Here is a 14,911-nt window from a genome sequence, read left to right on the forward strand (position 1 = left end):
AGTCCACCAGGAACTGGGTCTTTGGCACCAATAGTCCCTCTGGAAAGATCTTCAACTTAGTGCCCAAGAGGGACTGGGGCATGGGCAGCTCCCCACCGGCAGCCCAGAGGACTAGAGACCAGGACCAGGGGGACAGGCGGGACCCAAAGGCAAAGGACAGAGTCAAACCTTGGAGCAGCAGGCCTTGGGAAGGAGGTGGCGCTTTTTTTTTTTTTTTTTCCCAGCAATTGCTGAGGGACTGGCTCAAACTCCACTCTCATGGGACTAGGAAAACATGAGCTGCCTTGGTCCTTAGGTGGTCTCCTGGCCAGTGAAAAGCCATGGTTCTGGGCAGCCCACTTTCTCTCCCTCAGGGATGCAGATATAGCATCTCCTTTGTTCTCTGCCAGTGCTGTGGGGAGGCAGCCTGAATAAAGCATGATATACTCAAGCCAAATACCCCAAGCCTCCCAGGCGCTGGGCTGGCAAGGAAAGGTGGTAAGGACACCAAGTGGCCATCACCCATGGGGCCTCTACACATGCTGGGACCCCTGGAGCAGGGCCTGTGTTGGTTTGCTCTCACAGATACTCCTCTTTTGCATCTCATCAGGTGTGAGATGTGGAAGAGGGCTCTCCTGTGGGTGAGTGAAGGATAAGGTGCTCCTAGGGACGGCCAGGCCCTCCATCCCTGTTCGCCATCTTCAGCCCTAGCTGCGTGCTTGCCAGAGAAGTGATCAAGTGAACAAAAGCTCTCCACTCAGCTGCAGGGCTCATCCCCCTGAGGAGAGGCAAAAACAGCATCAAGCTGGTGGGGAGCCCGCAAACCCGCCAGTTCTCAGGGCAGATATGAAGGCCAGGGCACGCAAGTCTGTCAGCCCCAGGTGTGCAGCGGTACAGGCTGTGACCCATCGTTCCCATGGGCAGAGGCTTGGACCTGTGCAATATGCACCCCACGCAGCCCTCACACACTCAGCTAGAAAATACAGGGCGGGGGGCTTGGCGGGTTTCCCGGAAACAGCCCAACTTGTTGAGAGGCAAACTTCCCACCAGCAGGAGAGGGGAGTCTTGTTCACTCTGCTGCCCCAGTGCTGGTGGTGCTTGGCGCTACTGCCCAGAGGAACCTACGACAACTGTCAGGCCTTTCAGCACCACCTTTCTCCCACTCAAGCCTGCTGCCTGTGCACCCTGACCTTTCCCAGAACTGATGCCAGGCATTCCAGCGGGCATCTTCCCAGGGAGAAATTGCCCAAAGCCTTGTATTCAGGGATGGAGGCTACCTAGGGCAGAAAAAGCCCCCCAGTAGGATAGGCTCAGGCCAAGCAGGGCATCCCTTTGTGCTTTGTCCAGGAGACATCCTGGGGTCACAGGGAGCAGGGGCTACGGAGGGAGGATGCAGTTGGCAAAGCAGAACAGACACACCCAGGGCCACCAGGCCGAGTAGACTTCCACCTCCCTTCCAGGCCCCAGAACAGAGGAAAGTTGTGCTTCTCCTTCGTGACTCCTGGGGACAGGGCTGGGGAGGTTAAGAGCCAATGGAACCAGCTGCTCTGGGGTGGGGATGCCACACAGCCAAGGCTTCATGCAGGACTGGACAGGGAGTTGCCAACATGCCACCCTTGATATTTGGGGTCTTCAAAGGGCAGGGCCCGAACAAGCCACGGGAGGAAAATCATCAACAATGAAAACAGCCAGGACACAGCTGAGTGGGGAACCAGGAGAGCTGGGTACACTTCTGATCCTGTGGGGTCCCAGCTCTGGAGGCCTTGTTGCAGGGTAACCCAGAGCGGGGTTGATGTCCGTGCCAGGTTGTGGCAGAAAGTTGGGTTTCTGGAAAGGACTGAGAAACTAGAGGAGCCCAGCCCCAGCCAGAACCAGTGGCCTAATGATTAGGGCTGAGAGCCCACCCAGTAACAGGAGAGAAGGAAACCCTAAGATGGACCTAGATCAATGTTTGAAAGAACTTTCCAAATGAAGGTTGGCAGGACCCACGGCCTTTGCGCCACCGTGGGAGTCCTGAGAGGCAGAACTGGGGAGACCTGAGTCTTTAGAGCCATAGTGCCAGGACCTAGCCCTCTGGGAACCATGCAAGGGTCAGTGAAAGCCCCCATTTGCATTTTAAGCCAGTGCTTCTGGCTCAGGTCCCAGCACTGCCCCTGGCAGAAGACCCCCAACACAGCCCTCAGCCTGCGGGGCCAGTGGAGATTGAGGAGGGAGGCAAGTCCAGTGAGGGGGGTGCTCTTCCTCTTTCTTGGCCCCATGGGTCTGGCTCCCTACCAAAGCCACATCTTCAAGCAAGCTAGCCAGACGAGGAAGCAAACTAAACCACCCTCCTTCCGGACTCCTCCAGGCCCTAGCACAGAGGGCAGCCTAGTGATTCCCTCTCACGTAGCCTTGGGGACCCAAAGACCATCAGATTCCTGCCCAAGCACCCGGATTAGAAGTACATTTCTTGAGGACAGGAACTGCTTCTCGCTGCTGACACCGTTTCCCAGAGGCTCGGGATTGGTGGAATTTATAGAAACATGCACCTTTTAGCTCTGAATTTAGTTCTGGTGTGTCGTGGGTATGTGGTGGCTGGGAGGGATCTTGTCTTTTCTCCAGCAATAAAAACTCGAAGTCTTCTCTACCTTGGGAGGGGTGGTCTCAATGTCCTGGGGAGAAGTTCTGGACGAACGTCTTGCCCTTCCACGCCCACCCCACTACCTCGCTGCACCCCTACCTCTCACTTTCGGCTGGCCGCATCCCCAGACCCCTAGGGTTATCCCTGGAAAATACGGACCCAGAGCCCCGGCGGGCTGCCTGGAGGGGGTGCCCCACAGAAGGCTGGGACACGGCAGAGGGAAGAGAAGAGTCCTCCTTGCCAAGTCCGAGCTGCCTTGTGGAGCGACCCTCTGGCCTGGAGCTTAACACAGGCTCCCGACCAGGAGGCTGGGCCTCACAAAGGGGAGGCCTGCCCCAGCAGCCCGAGAGGCCGAGGCGCCACTGGTGGTTACTGCAGATCCTCAGGGCGATGACACCAAGTGCTGGTGTGACTCAGCTCTTCGCTGACTGGGCCCAGAAGGCTGCTCCAGCTGGGGTTGGGGTGGGAGTCGGGGGACAGCTGTCCAAGCCCCTGGCCTGGAGAGGCAGCGCTCAGGGTCAGGCCTGTTGCTCCACTGTCCCAGCAGGACAGGAGACTGACAACCCCTCCCCGGAAGCCAGGGATAACACTAGGCCTCCAAAGGTCTAGTACAAATCAGGGTCCCTCTGGAGGTCCAAAGAGAGTGCCCTGGTGTGGGGCTGGCAGGGGCCCTGCCGCCCCCCACCCGGGTTAGCAGCCGCCTTCCACCTTGATGTGCAGGATCTTAGAGAAGCCGGGCCTCCGCCGTAGGGCCTGCAGACCAAACCTGCGTTAGTTCCCCTCAGGGCAGACAGGCGGAGCCCTCCCTTCAAACACCCAGGTCACCAACCCCAACCTAGGGATGCCACTGGGGGTCTTGGGCAGCCTCAGAGACAGCTGCTCACCTGGAGTTTTGTCACCATGTCCTCAAACAGCTTCTGGGCCTCAGGGCTGCTGGGCTCTTTGAAATAATCGGCAATCCCAATCTGGAGCACAATGGACTTGAGGTTCCGGCAGATGCCTGGGAAAAGGTAAGGTGGGGGCTCAGGTCTGGGCAATGGGGCTGTCTTCTTTCCTCTTACTAATTAACAGACTCAGAACCCTCTGAGAGACAATCGCGTGCCAGGCACCGGGAGCAGATCCGTGCTGGCCCGGGCTCAACTGGGCAAGGGGAGAAGGTGGAGGGTGAAGTCAAAGAACAGAGGCTGTGGGGGACTCTGGGAGGACGAGTGGACAACAGCCAGCTGCGCAGGGGCTCTAGCAACTTCCCTGGCACAAGGGACCGCTGTGCTCTGGTCTGGGCATGTGGAAATGAATTACAAGGACGGAGCGGCTGAGGTTAGGCTGACGGATCTCGGCTGGAGCACTGGAAGAGGGGAGGCAGGGAACAAATAAGCGGGGAGCAGAGGGCTTAAGGGACTGCACGTTGCCATGAAGTCAGGGGAGGAGGAGCAAGAAGGTCAGGAGGCTGAGAGGATTCTAAAGGTTATGATTTTGGAGGCCAAGCAGTTAGTTCTGGTGGTCAGTCCAGGGCGGGGCCCTGAGGCTGAAGTGGGGGAAGAAGAGGATCCTGGAGATGATAAGAAGGTCGAGGAACCTTCAGTGCTCAGGACGTGAGGTCCTGCCAGGGGCCAAATGGTCCCGGATGATGGTCTACCCTTGGGCGTGTGCAGCCCCAGCTGGGCACCTGTGTCCTTAATGAAGGTGGAGGAATGACTGGGACGGGAGTGGGGGCTGGAGGGAGGCAGGGGCCAGCAGAGGCGTGTGTGTGAGCCCCCTGAGAACTGTTCTAGGGGGCTCACACACATTATCTCATTCGGTTTAGAAGTCAGCTTAAAAGATGGGGATACAGAACCCAAGAGAAGTACAGTAATTTGCCCAAAGTCACACAGCTAATAATCAGTAGAGCCAGAACTGAGACCTAGGTCAGCCAGTTCCAGAACCCATCTGTTCTGCCTTTGCCCTTGGCTGGAGGCTCGTGTGGGGGTAGATGGTAGATGGTGCTGAACAGCTCATGCCTCCAACATGGACAGAGCACAAGGCAATACATATCCACTGAACTGAACCATTTGGGTCAGATGCTGGCAGGCCTTAAATGCCACACTGGCCTCAGAAGGCACTGGTGGCAAAGCCAACTCTAGAACCCTGGGCAATCTGACCCCAGTGCTGGTGTTTGCTGACTAGCAGCGAGAGGGAGTCGGTTATACTACTTGCTGACAAGACGTGGTAAGAGGCAACAGTGGGACCCCACCCCACGCTCCCCATCACTCACTGTTGAAATGCAGCAGGGCCTTGGGGGTGACAGGGGTGGCCGTGAGCACCAACATCTCCAGTCCCTTCAGGCCTTCCCGGCAGACCTCAGCCGCCACCTCTTGGGTGATCTCCGACACGTGGTCCAGCTCCAGGACCTGCAGTCGCATGCAGTTTCTCGCTAGGAAGAGGGAAGAAGAGGCAAGGTCCTGCTGACAAACACCCCAGGTCACCTCCTGCCACCACCCAGGCTGCAGCCCCGAGTCCCTCTGGGATTTCAGTGTTGCATCCACGCCTGCTTCCCATCACCCCCTACCCCAGTCCCAAGGAAAGACTCACCGAGTGATGCCAGGCCCTGCACCCCACAGCCGGCACCCCCGACCCCCAGGGCCCGGAGGTGGGGCCAACAGCGACCGATCATCTGTAGGCAGCGGTTACTGAAGCGCGTGGGCTGCTGGCTGGAGAACAGGGTGGAGGGAGGGCTGTCAGGGAAGCCCCTGGCTGCATGATACCCTAAGCCTGCTCCTCTGTCAGGACCCGCCCCTCAAAGGCGAGGCCCCACCAACCACCCAGCTGTTCAAGTCAGAAACCTGAGATCTTCCCTGACTCCTCCTCCCTCACCTCCTGCCAAGACCTGCAGATTCTGATTCCTGAATAACTCTTCAACCCACAGTTCAGACCACCATCCATATTCATCTGAGTATACAACTAGTCTCCCTGCCAGTTCATCCAGCGGCTGCTGACAGCCAGCCACTCGCTCCCATATCCTTTCACTCAGTCATTCAACAAAAGCTTCTCAAGTGCCTGTCATGACCAAGAACAATTGAGCTGGGCCCTGGGGACACAGTGGTGACATAGAGAGACATGGTCTCTGCCTCCAAGAGTTGGGCAGTGGGGGGGATGACACAGAACATTCCCAGTCTGATGTCATCCCGTTTTTTAAAGTGGCTTCCCAGTGCTTTCTAGACAAAATGCAAACATCTAAAACCCCTTAGGCAAGGCCTTCTGACCTTGGCCCAAACCTTCCTTTCCACACTCATTGCTCGCTGGGCCCTGCCCACCACTCACACCACACTTGCTCCTTCCCTGAACACTTTATCACTTAACAATCGCCCAGCATCTGCCACGTGCTCAGTACCAGGGATACAGAAACGGACATTCACAGCCTCTGCCCTGAGAAACATGAGTCTGGTGTAGACTGAAATATAGAGAAATTATTGTAAAATGGACTACAGCAGGGGCCAGGACAAGGTGCAAGAGGAATGGAGACAGGGGAGCAGTGACAAATTCTACCAGGGTGTTAGGGACAGGACACTGGGGGACCCAAAAGGAGGTGTCACGTGGAGAGGGGCTTGCAGGGCAGGCACAGGGAGTGAAAAAGCCCGGTATGTTTGAGGAATTCCAAGTAACGCGATGAATGACCTCACACCCTGGATTCTCGGAAAACCAGCTCTTTTGTACGTTATACAATCACCTCCCTGAACTGTCTTTCACGTGCCAAACAAACATGGCTATTTCCAGCTAGTGTGGGAAATAGCCCACCGTGGGCTCTGCAGCCTTTATGCACACATCTCATTTGAGCCACCTATAGTCCTAATAAGATCGACAGATCTAATACCACCTTCACTTTACAGTTGAGAAACTAAGGCACGACTGGGTAGCCCAAAGTCACACTGCTAGCCGGCCAGGACATGATCCCAAGTCTGATTCTGAAGCCCTGCTCCTGTCGCCTAAAGATACAGACTGATGAATGTGAATCTGTCACCCCAAACTGCATATGGAATGGGCCCAGATCTGCTCAGTCCTCAGCCCCACACCCAGCCCCAACCCTGCCCGAGCTCACCAGGGGTGAAGTGGCGCCACCTGGAGGGAGACAATCTCTCTGCAGCCTGCGCCCAGGGCCCAAATGACCTCATGGCCCACCGGGTCTGTGGCGCTTCTGTTGAAAAGACAAAGCTGGGGCCACCAACTCTGGTGGCCTCTGCTCTTCTCCCTTGGGCCACAGAGCTCTTGGGTCCCTTTGCCCGAGAGCCCTGGGGGAAGGGTATGCAGAGCCCAGGGATCCTTGGGGCCCGAGGCCTTGCTTCTTGCAGTGTGGACCCACCTGTAGGTGACAGCCTGCAGGGCACGGCAGTAGCAGCTGGCCAGCCAGAGCGAACGGTCAGTGAGGACGTTGGGACAGTGGGAGATGCGCAGGATCAGCAGATTCCCCCCAGCCGCCTTCAGCAGAGACTCTAGCCCTGCTTCCAGACAGCCCCTGGGGATAGCCAAGAGGTCAGGGCACTGTTTGTGGCCAGCTCCTCCTCTGGGAAGCATCCCGACATCACTCTGGGTCTGCAGCCCAGAAGCAACCCCCGCCCACCCACCGTGGCCTCACCGGGTACTCCGGGCATACTCCTCTTTGCTCTCCTTCTTGCCCCGCTGCCGGGGCTTCAGGTTCTGCAGTGTCAGCGAGTGGGCCTGGGTGCACCACTGAGCCAGCATTGCCAAGAACTGCAGGGAGAGAGGGGTTACCTGGGGATGAGGGGATCTGAGTTTGGTTGGCTGGAGGTGGACCAGCGCCAGGTTAGGAGGCCCCATGAGAGCATTTTGGGGAGTCAGGTTGGAGCTGGGGTGCTGTAAAAGGTTGCAAGGACCAGACCTTGCGGGGCCAGACTCTGGCAGGGAAAAGGTGGGTTTACAGCAAGGGTGATTGGGAGGGCAGGGCGGCAGATAGGGACAGGCACCTTGGAACAGACGCGGGCATTCTCAAGCAGCACCCGTGTCCAGACGGCAGGGTGGCGGGCCACGAAGCGCCAGTCCCGGCAGACCTCGGCGGCATGTAGCAGTGTGCGCGTGTCCAGGTAGGTGAAGATGCAGAACAGGGCGGCTCGCATCTTGAGGATCTCCGGGCTGATGACCTCATTGGAGCGTGAGGGGCTGCCCCTCTCAGCTCGCCGACCCCGCCCACTGCCTCCCTCAGGGCGGGCTGCACAATATCACGGGGTCAAAGGTCAGTGTGGGGTATGGGTGGGGAGCTGGGGTAGGGTAGGAGCTGCAGGAGGAATGGGCATGACAGAACCATGCCAGGGGACCAGCAACTTGGGAGGAGGGACAAAGGGCCTCTGCTTCCCCCTCCTCTGCATCACCCTCATTCCTAATTTTGCAAATTAGAAAAAGGTGGCCCTTCCTCAAGGGAACTTTCTTTTTAAGGTCGTATATCATCACATAGTCCAAAGTCATCCCCTAGATGAGGTGACTGAGTCAAGGTTGGAGAAGGAAGGGGCTTGGATAGAAACCCTGCATCTGTGAACAGAATGCAGGTGAGAGGTTGCCCAGAGCAGTCACCGGGGCACAGCCATGCACCCTGACCTGAACTCTCCAGCCTCCTGACCCTGACCCACTCACATATGCACATGGCTTTGTGTGGATACAGGAGAGGGTTCACCCTGCTGTCCCCAGGCTTCAGTTTGAACACTCAACTCCTCTCCTGTGAATGTCATGTGAAGGGACCCCCTTAGCTGTGGCATCCTTGTGCAATACCCAACCTGAGTGCCCCTATGCTACAGCACCACCCTGTCCCAGCAGCTTCTGCTCCAAACTTGCTGGGCCCTGTGCGGGAGGGAGTTTGTCATTCTCATTGTGGGAAGTCTGGGGCAAGGCGAAAGGCGGTGCAGGAGCCCAGGAGATTTACTGCCTCAGCCCTGTGTCCCCTGAGAGCGCCCGGCACCATGGAAAGACTGGCCTCTCAGTCCCCTTCCCAAGACTCACCAGACAGCCGGCAGCTGCTCAACGGCCCAGCCATAGCAGGCCCAGGGCGGGGGGCATCCGAGGGGCCCTCAGCCTCTGACTCGGTGGTTCGGGAGCCCACATCTGAGACGTCACCTTCCTCCCCCTCCGTGCTGTGTCGGCGAGGTCTGCGCTGCCAGTTCTGGATGGCCTGGCGCCGCAGGCCTGAGCTGCGAGGGGGCTGGGCCCGCTCCAAGCCGCCATTGGCAGCCTGGACCCGTGTGCCCAAGCCCCCGGGGCCACTGTCCTCAGGGGCCCCCTCTTCTGGCCGGGGCAGCTCCAGACTGTCACTGTCATAGCAGCCTGAGCTCTGGGATGCAGCTGGGATGCGACTGCAGGCCCTGGGGTAGGGTGGACCAGATGGTGAGGAGCAAGGGGTCCTAGGCCTGCCTGAACTCCCCATGCCACCCCACCACTGGCCAAGGGCAACCCACCCACCTTACTTTCCAAGAGTCCCCTCTGAGTGTGGAAAGCCAGACAGAGGTGACCCGAGGAGGACGGGGGGAGGAGGAGAAGCCATGGCCCAGATGGGCCAGCCAGCCAGCGGGCCAGTGGATCTTCCCAGGGGGAGGGTGGGCTGTGTGGGGCGGGCCAGGCCCGCGGCTTACCCTGTGCTGGGAGAGGAGCCATGCCGTGACACCGCGTACGTGCTAGGCATGGCCAGGCCCGCGTGGTGTTCTCGCTGTGGGCCCCCAGAGCGGGAGGAAAGGGCAGGGGGGCAGAGGAGGCCAGAGGATGAGAAGGAACAGGAGAAACAGGGTACAAGATGGAGAGAAGGGGTGGGGTGGAGAAGAGAGAAGAAGGAGAACAGTTGGGAAAGATGGACAAGTAGACAGATAGACAGCCCAGAGAAGCAGGCTCACCAGTCCCCTCCCCACACCCACCAAGCGCCCCAGACCCCGGCTTGTGGCTCCTGGGCTCTCATTTGCAGGCATGGGCAGAGGCAAACCCCTGCCTGAGGACTGGGGTTGCTGGATGGTATCTCACTACAGCCTCAGGGTTGGCTGGCACTTCTGCTGTCAGAGGGGCTCCCCTATTCCTGGCCCCCAGCTTCAGGCCTGGAATCTGCTCATGGGGAAGAGCCAAAGAAGGAAGCACGGAGCATCGTGGGGCGGGGGGTTGTCAGGCCATGTGTGAGGCATGGTTGTTGGGAGTCAGGTGTGCACGTGGAGGAGGGAAGGCAGGCGGGCACTCACCGTCCTGCCTGGGCCCCGGGTACTGGGCCCAGCACCACTTCCGCCACCTCCGCGGCCCAGGCTGGCACTGGGCGTGCTGCCACAGCTGCTGCTGATGACCTGCAGCTGCCGCTCGGCGCGGTCGGCCCGCTCGAGGAGCTCCTCGATGAACTGCTGCAGCCGCAGCTTGGCGCTGGCCTCCCGCGCCGCCGTCTCCTTCAGGAACTGGTCAATCTGCACCACCTCCCTGGGCCCGGAGCAGTCTCTTTACCCCAATGCCTTGGCCTGGCTGCCCACCCACCCTCCGGAGGAGACCCTGAGCGGTAGGGAGAGACACGGGCACAGCGGGCCGCAGTGTCCGCTCGTGGTCACGGGGGGACGCACAGAACACACCCAGGAACACTGCCCCACACAACACAACGGCACACACAGAAATGCAAGCGCACGCTCCGAGTCATAACACGCACACCCCACCAACCCACCCAGGCCCAAACACACAACCAGACACCGCTGCTCCCCACAGAAATACTCACAGGCGTGCTCAGTCACACACAGCCACCTCCCCTCTCCAGAAACACTCACGGGCACACACTTACAGTCCACATAGCCCAGCAGACAGCCCCCCACGCTCATGTACATGTACTCATATCCCGTTCATTCACAGGCACGCAGTCTGAGGCGCAGTCCTACCAACACATTCAAACACACACACTTTCAGAAACATTCTCAGATTCAGAAAAGCACACTTATAGTTGCATCAACCTCCAGGAGTTGCACGGACACACAGTACACTTAAGAGTCATGTGAGTATTTACTCTCGAGCGCATTCACAGTTGTTCATGCATCCATTCACCATTTACAGGCACCTTCTAGGTGCCAGGCACCATTCTAGGTGTTGGGGTGTCCAGCAGTGAACAAAGCAGAGAAAAATTCCTGCCCCCCATGGAGCTTATATCACAATGGGGACAAATAAATAACATCTGTGCACTTCATAATTCTACACTGAAAGACCAGAGGAATGAGGAGAAGCAGCAAAGAAGACTGAAAAGAAGCCAACAGAAAGAGACGGTAATTCCAAGGAGAGTATCTTAGAAGCCAAGTCAAAGAGGCGTTTCAAGGATCAGCTGTGTCAAATGCTGCCAATGGGCCAAGTAAGATGATGACTTGGCCTCAGTAACACGAAAGTCATTTATGACATGGAGGATAGTGATGGAGGTGGACAACTGATCAGAGTGGGTTCAAGAGAGAAAGTGGGGAAAGAAATTGAAGATGAGGAGCAGAAACAATATTTTCAAGGAGTTTTTCTGTAAGGAGGAGAGAAGGGGCGGTAGCTTAACGGGGAGATAGGGTTAGGCAGAGTGGAGAAAGGACCGTATGTCTGTATGTTTTCAGTAATGATACAGTAGATAGGGAAAACCTGACGGGGGCAAAGGGTGAGGGGAGAATTGAGCCATGTCTTTGAGTAGGCAAAAGGGAAGACGATCTGGTGTCACAATCAGGAACTGGCCTTGGTAGGAGGACAGAGAAGGAAGAGAAACCGTCTTTACACACGCGGTCACACTGCCATGGACTCAGAGTCCTAAACACACACCTTCATGACACTCTTGGCCACACGCGCACCACCATTACATGCTAGTGGCCACAGATCCCATATAATTTGGCCACATACATAGCCACACTCACGGTGGTGGTGGCGGCACAGGGACACGCGTGGTCACCTACTCAGGAACATTCGCGGACACACCCACCCACAAGGCCCCTCGGGCCACTCACTGCTGCTTGCGGCTCAGCTCCTGTTCCTTGTGCACCAGGTCCTGCTTGAGCGAGGCCAGCAGCTCCACACTCACGTCCACCTGGCGCGAGAGCTCGGAAGCGCGCTCTTCCAGCTCCTCCTTCTCGCGCCCCAGCCGCGCGCTCTCCTGCCGCGCAGTCTCCAGCTCCGCCGCCTTGCGCTCCAGCTCGGCCTGAAGCCGGCCCACCTGGCCCGCGATTTTCTGCTCCACCTCCTCGCTCAGCCGCTCCAGCCGTCGGTCCACCTCCAGCTTCTCCAGCGCGCGGATCTTGAGGCGAGCCAGGCCCTCTTCGTAAGCCACATCGGCGGGCGAGGGAGACGCGGGCGAGGCAGAGGCGGGCCCGGGGCCAGGCCCGGGCGGCGGCGTCGAGCACGCCGAGGAGGCCACGGACTTGCGGGCGAATAGCTCCCCCAGCGGGATCTCGATCTCGCGGAGCGCGTAGCGCGCGGCGGCGGCGGGCACGAGGCCCGGCTCAGCCAGCTCCTCGCAGGGCAGGCTGGCGGGCACCAGGTCGCCAGGGAAGTGGGCGAGGGGTGCGTGGTGGTGATGGTGGTGCAGCAGGTGTGGCGCCGCGGGGGACGGCCCGGCCGCCTGCTCCTTGCCCTGGAAGGACGTGCTCTCGAAGACCTCGCGCCGGGCGCCTGGCACGGCCAGCAGGGCGGCAGGCTCAGGCGCCAGAGGGAAGCCGGAGGCGGCGGCGGCGGCGGCAGCCGCGGCCGCCGCGGCGCCGTCGCAAATGCTGTTGGTCTTGGAGAGGATGTAGAGCGTCTCGTACGTGTGGCTGTACTCCAGGTGCGCGCGCAGCGACGACAGGCTCCGGAAGCGCTTGTGCTCCCCGCAGCGGGGGCAGCGGTAGGGCAGGTCCAGCGAGGCCATGGTCCCACCGTACCCGCGGCGCCCGGGCTCCACCGCGGCCGCCCTGAGGGTCAGCCGGGCGCGCTCATGGGGGGCCGCGGGCGAGCCTCCCTGAGGGGTCAGGCAGACTCAGGGCGCTGGCGGCCAGGGGCAAGGAGGCTAGAAGAGAGGGAGCAAGCCTTAGGAGGGTGGTATCCCTCCCCACCTCCAACCCGTATCCCCCACCCATGACAAAATTTGACTTCCCCAGAAAACACGTGCCCAGAAGAGAGAGGCGAGGGGAGACCAATGGCCAGACCTCCCAGAGGGGACTGGCCTGCTCCAGTACCTGTGTGAGGGCTGTGCATGTATGAGAGTGAGAAAGAATGAGAATTCTCTAAGAAAGAAAAAAAAAAAGCATTAGTTTTATTTATAATAGTTACAACCTGGACATAACCGAAGTGCCCATCACCAGTAGAATGGATAAATTGTGTTATATTCATAATGGGATGTTACCCAGCAATAAGAAAAGGAACTACTGGTACAGGCAACAACATGGGTGAATCCATTTAACATTATGCTGCATGAAAGAAGCCAGACTAGATTGCATACTGCTGGATTCCACACATATGGAGTTCAAGAACACACTAAATTGATGATGACATAAGTCAGAATAGAGTTTACCCCTGGGGCCTATACAGACTGTGAAGGGTCAGGAGGGAACTTTATGTAATGCTGAAAATGCTCTCTATCTTGATATGAGTGGTGGTTATACAGGTGTATATGTAAGGTCATACAGTTTATACATATGTACACTTACGACTAGTGTACTATATGTACTAGCTTGTTACATCTCAAAAAAAATGCTTATTTCGTGTCTTGCAAACCACACTCATGGGTCAGGAGGGAACTTTATGTAATGCTGAAAATGCTCTCTAGATATGAGTGGTGGTTATACAGGTGTATATGTAAGGTCATACAGTTTATACATATGTACACTTACGACTAGTGTACTATATGTACTAGCTTGTTACATATATATAAGCACGAAATGCTTATTTCGTGTCTTGCAAACCACACTTATTAGACCAGCTGGACTATTGGTACCATGTTGCAGTGACCAAGATGTCACCTCACCTGATGATACCTATGTATGTCACTGTTCCCATTCCTGCTTCTGTCCCACTCCCTCCCATCCCTGCTCTGCCCTTTGCTTCAAGGGCCATGATACTTGTCTTCTCCAGGTTCCTTCTGGCACAAGTCACCACCCTTCCTGGCATCCACTCCTGGTCACCCTGAACGCCTGCTGCCCATCCCCCCTCATCTCTGGCTTCCGGTCACCCTTCCCCTGCCTTGTGGGATTCCTACCCTATTCTTCACTGCCCTCCTTTTCCTAACTGCCTGCGACCAGGCTTCAACCACCTCTGCTATCACTGTGCTCTTGCAAGTCACAGACCACCTGCTAATCAGACTATGTAGTTGTCATCAAGGGTCTTCACGTACTTCATCCCTTGGATAATACCACTGACCGCTCCATGTTCACAGGCTGCCATGAAGCTGCCCCGTTTGGGTTCTCTGACCTTTTCTTCTTGCTGTCTTCCTAATCTTCCTATCTCCTGATGGGAGTTCTGCCTTCAAGCCCCCTTTGCCTCTATCTGGTTCACTCCCATAGTCTGGTTTACTCACATCTTTAAGCCTTGACTCTCAGCTCTACCTCTCCATCCTGACCTACTCTTGAGTTCCGTTTGCCTTCTGGCTTTCCACATGGATGTATGGGTGGATGCCTGTTCCCTTTGCCAGCCCAGCACCCAGTTGTCCCCCTGGCAACAGCACCCTGCTTTGACCTTGGGGAACCATCCTTCCTTCCCCACTTTGTCAGTCCATGTGGTCTGGGTGCGGGTTGATGGTTCACCCTTGCTCCAGGGGTAAGAATGTGATATAGGCCTGGCCAATCAGAGTCCTGAGATGGGCACAGATCACCCAACTTGAGTCAATGAGTCATTTCTCCCAGACTTCTCTGACATTACTGGGGAAAGCATCCTCTTTGGGCTCAGGTTTCAAAGCTGATGGGGAGGGCCAGAGCTGTGAGGGCCATCTTTGCCTCCTTTGGGAGGAACCACCTGGGAATGAAGCCAACACAGACAGGTAGAAGTGAGAGGGAGAAAGAGAGATTCCTCACACTGTTTGAGATCCTGGTCTGTTCAATTGTGTGAGCCAATCAATTCCTTTTGCTTTAGCCAGTTGGAGTTGGGTCTGTGTTATCTGCACCAGAAAAAATTCCAAACTCAGAAATTAGAATCAGAAGTCAAATTTTTTGGGAAAAAATTTTAAGAAGGAATTAGCTGAACTAAGAGGGACCGTACCGCTTCCCCTGCTCAGAAGTTGGTGAAGCCTGCTACACAGCAGCAAGGCAGCTGATTAAACTCTCCCACGGCCTCTAGAGCTCAGATGTTCCTACCAAGGCTGGAACTTTAGGGGACTTGTAGAAAAATGTCCAACAAGAAAGAGACACA

General features: G+C 57.2%; 1 protein-coding gene across 1 annotated transcript; it reads right to left on the reverse strand.

The window, feature by feature from the left end:
- Positions 1 to 3,289: 3,289 nt before the first annotated feature.
- On the reverse strand, positions 3,290 to 12,440 carry FBXO41 (F-box protein 41). The gene is made up of 12 exons (XM_007109670.2): positions 11,545 to 12,440; positions 9,793 to 10,018; positions 9,205 to 9,278; positions 8,579 to 8,937; positions 7,555 to 7,796; positions 7,206 to 7,321; positions 6,933 to 7,085; positions 6,672 to 6,767; positions 5,168 to 5,286; positions 4,851 to 5,009; positions 3,484 to 3,599; positions 3,290 to 3,352 (listed from the first exon to the last, which is right to left on the reverse strand). The coding sequence occupies exons 1-12, from the start codon at positions 12,438 to 12,440 to the stop codon at positions 3,290 to 3,292; spliced, it is 2,619 nt and encodes an 872-aa protein (XP_007109732.2).
- Between the last annotated feature and the right edge of the window lie 2,471 nt (positions 12,441 to 14,911).

Source organism: Physeter macrocephalus, chromosome 12 (genome assembly GCF_002837175.3).
Source record: "Physeter macrocephalus isolate SW-GA chromosome 12, ASM283717v5, whole genome shotgun sequence".
NCBI classification, from domain to species: Eukaryota; Metazoa; Chordata; class Mammalia; order Artiodactyla; family Physeteridae; genus Physeter; species Physeter macrocephalus.

Excerpts from the sequence above, each read along its gene's own strand:
- FBXO41 (XM_007109670.2), bottom strand. The coding sequence starts at position 12,440 with ATGGCCTCGCTGGACCTGCCCTACCGCTGCCCCCGCTGCGGGGAGCAC. Across the intron at positions 7,797-8,578 it reads GAGCAGCTGCCGGCTGTCTG|CCCGCCCTGAGGGAGGCAGT; the intron begins GTGAGTCTTGGG and ends GATATTGTGCAG. Across the intron at positions 6,768-6,932 it reads CTGCAGGCTGTCACCTACAG|AAGCGCCACAGACCCGGTGG; the intron begins GTGGGTCCACAC and ends TCTTTTCAACAG.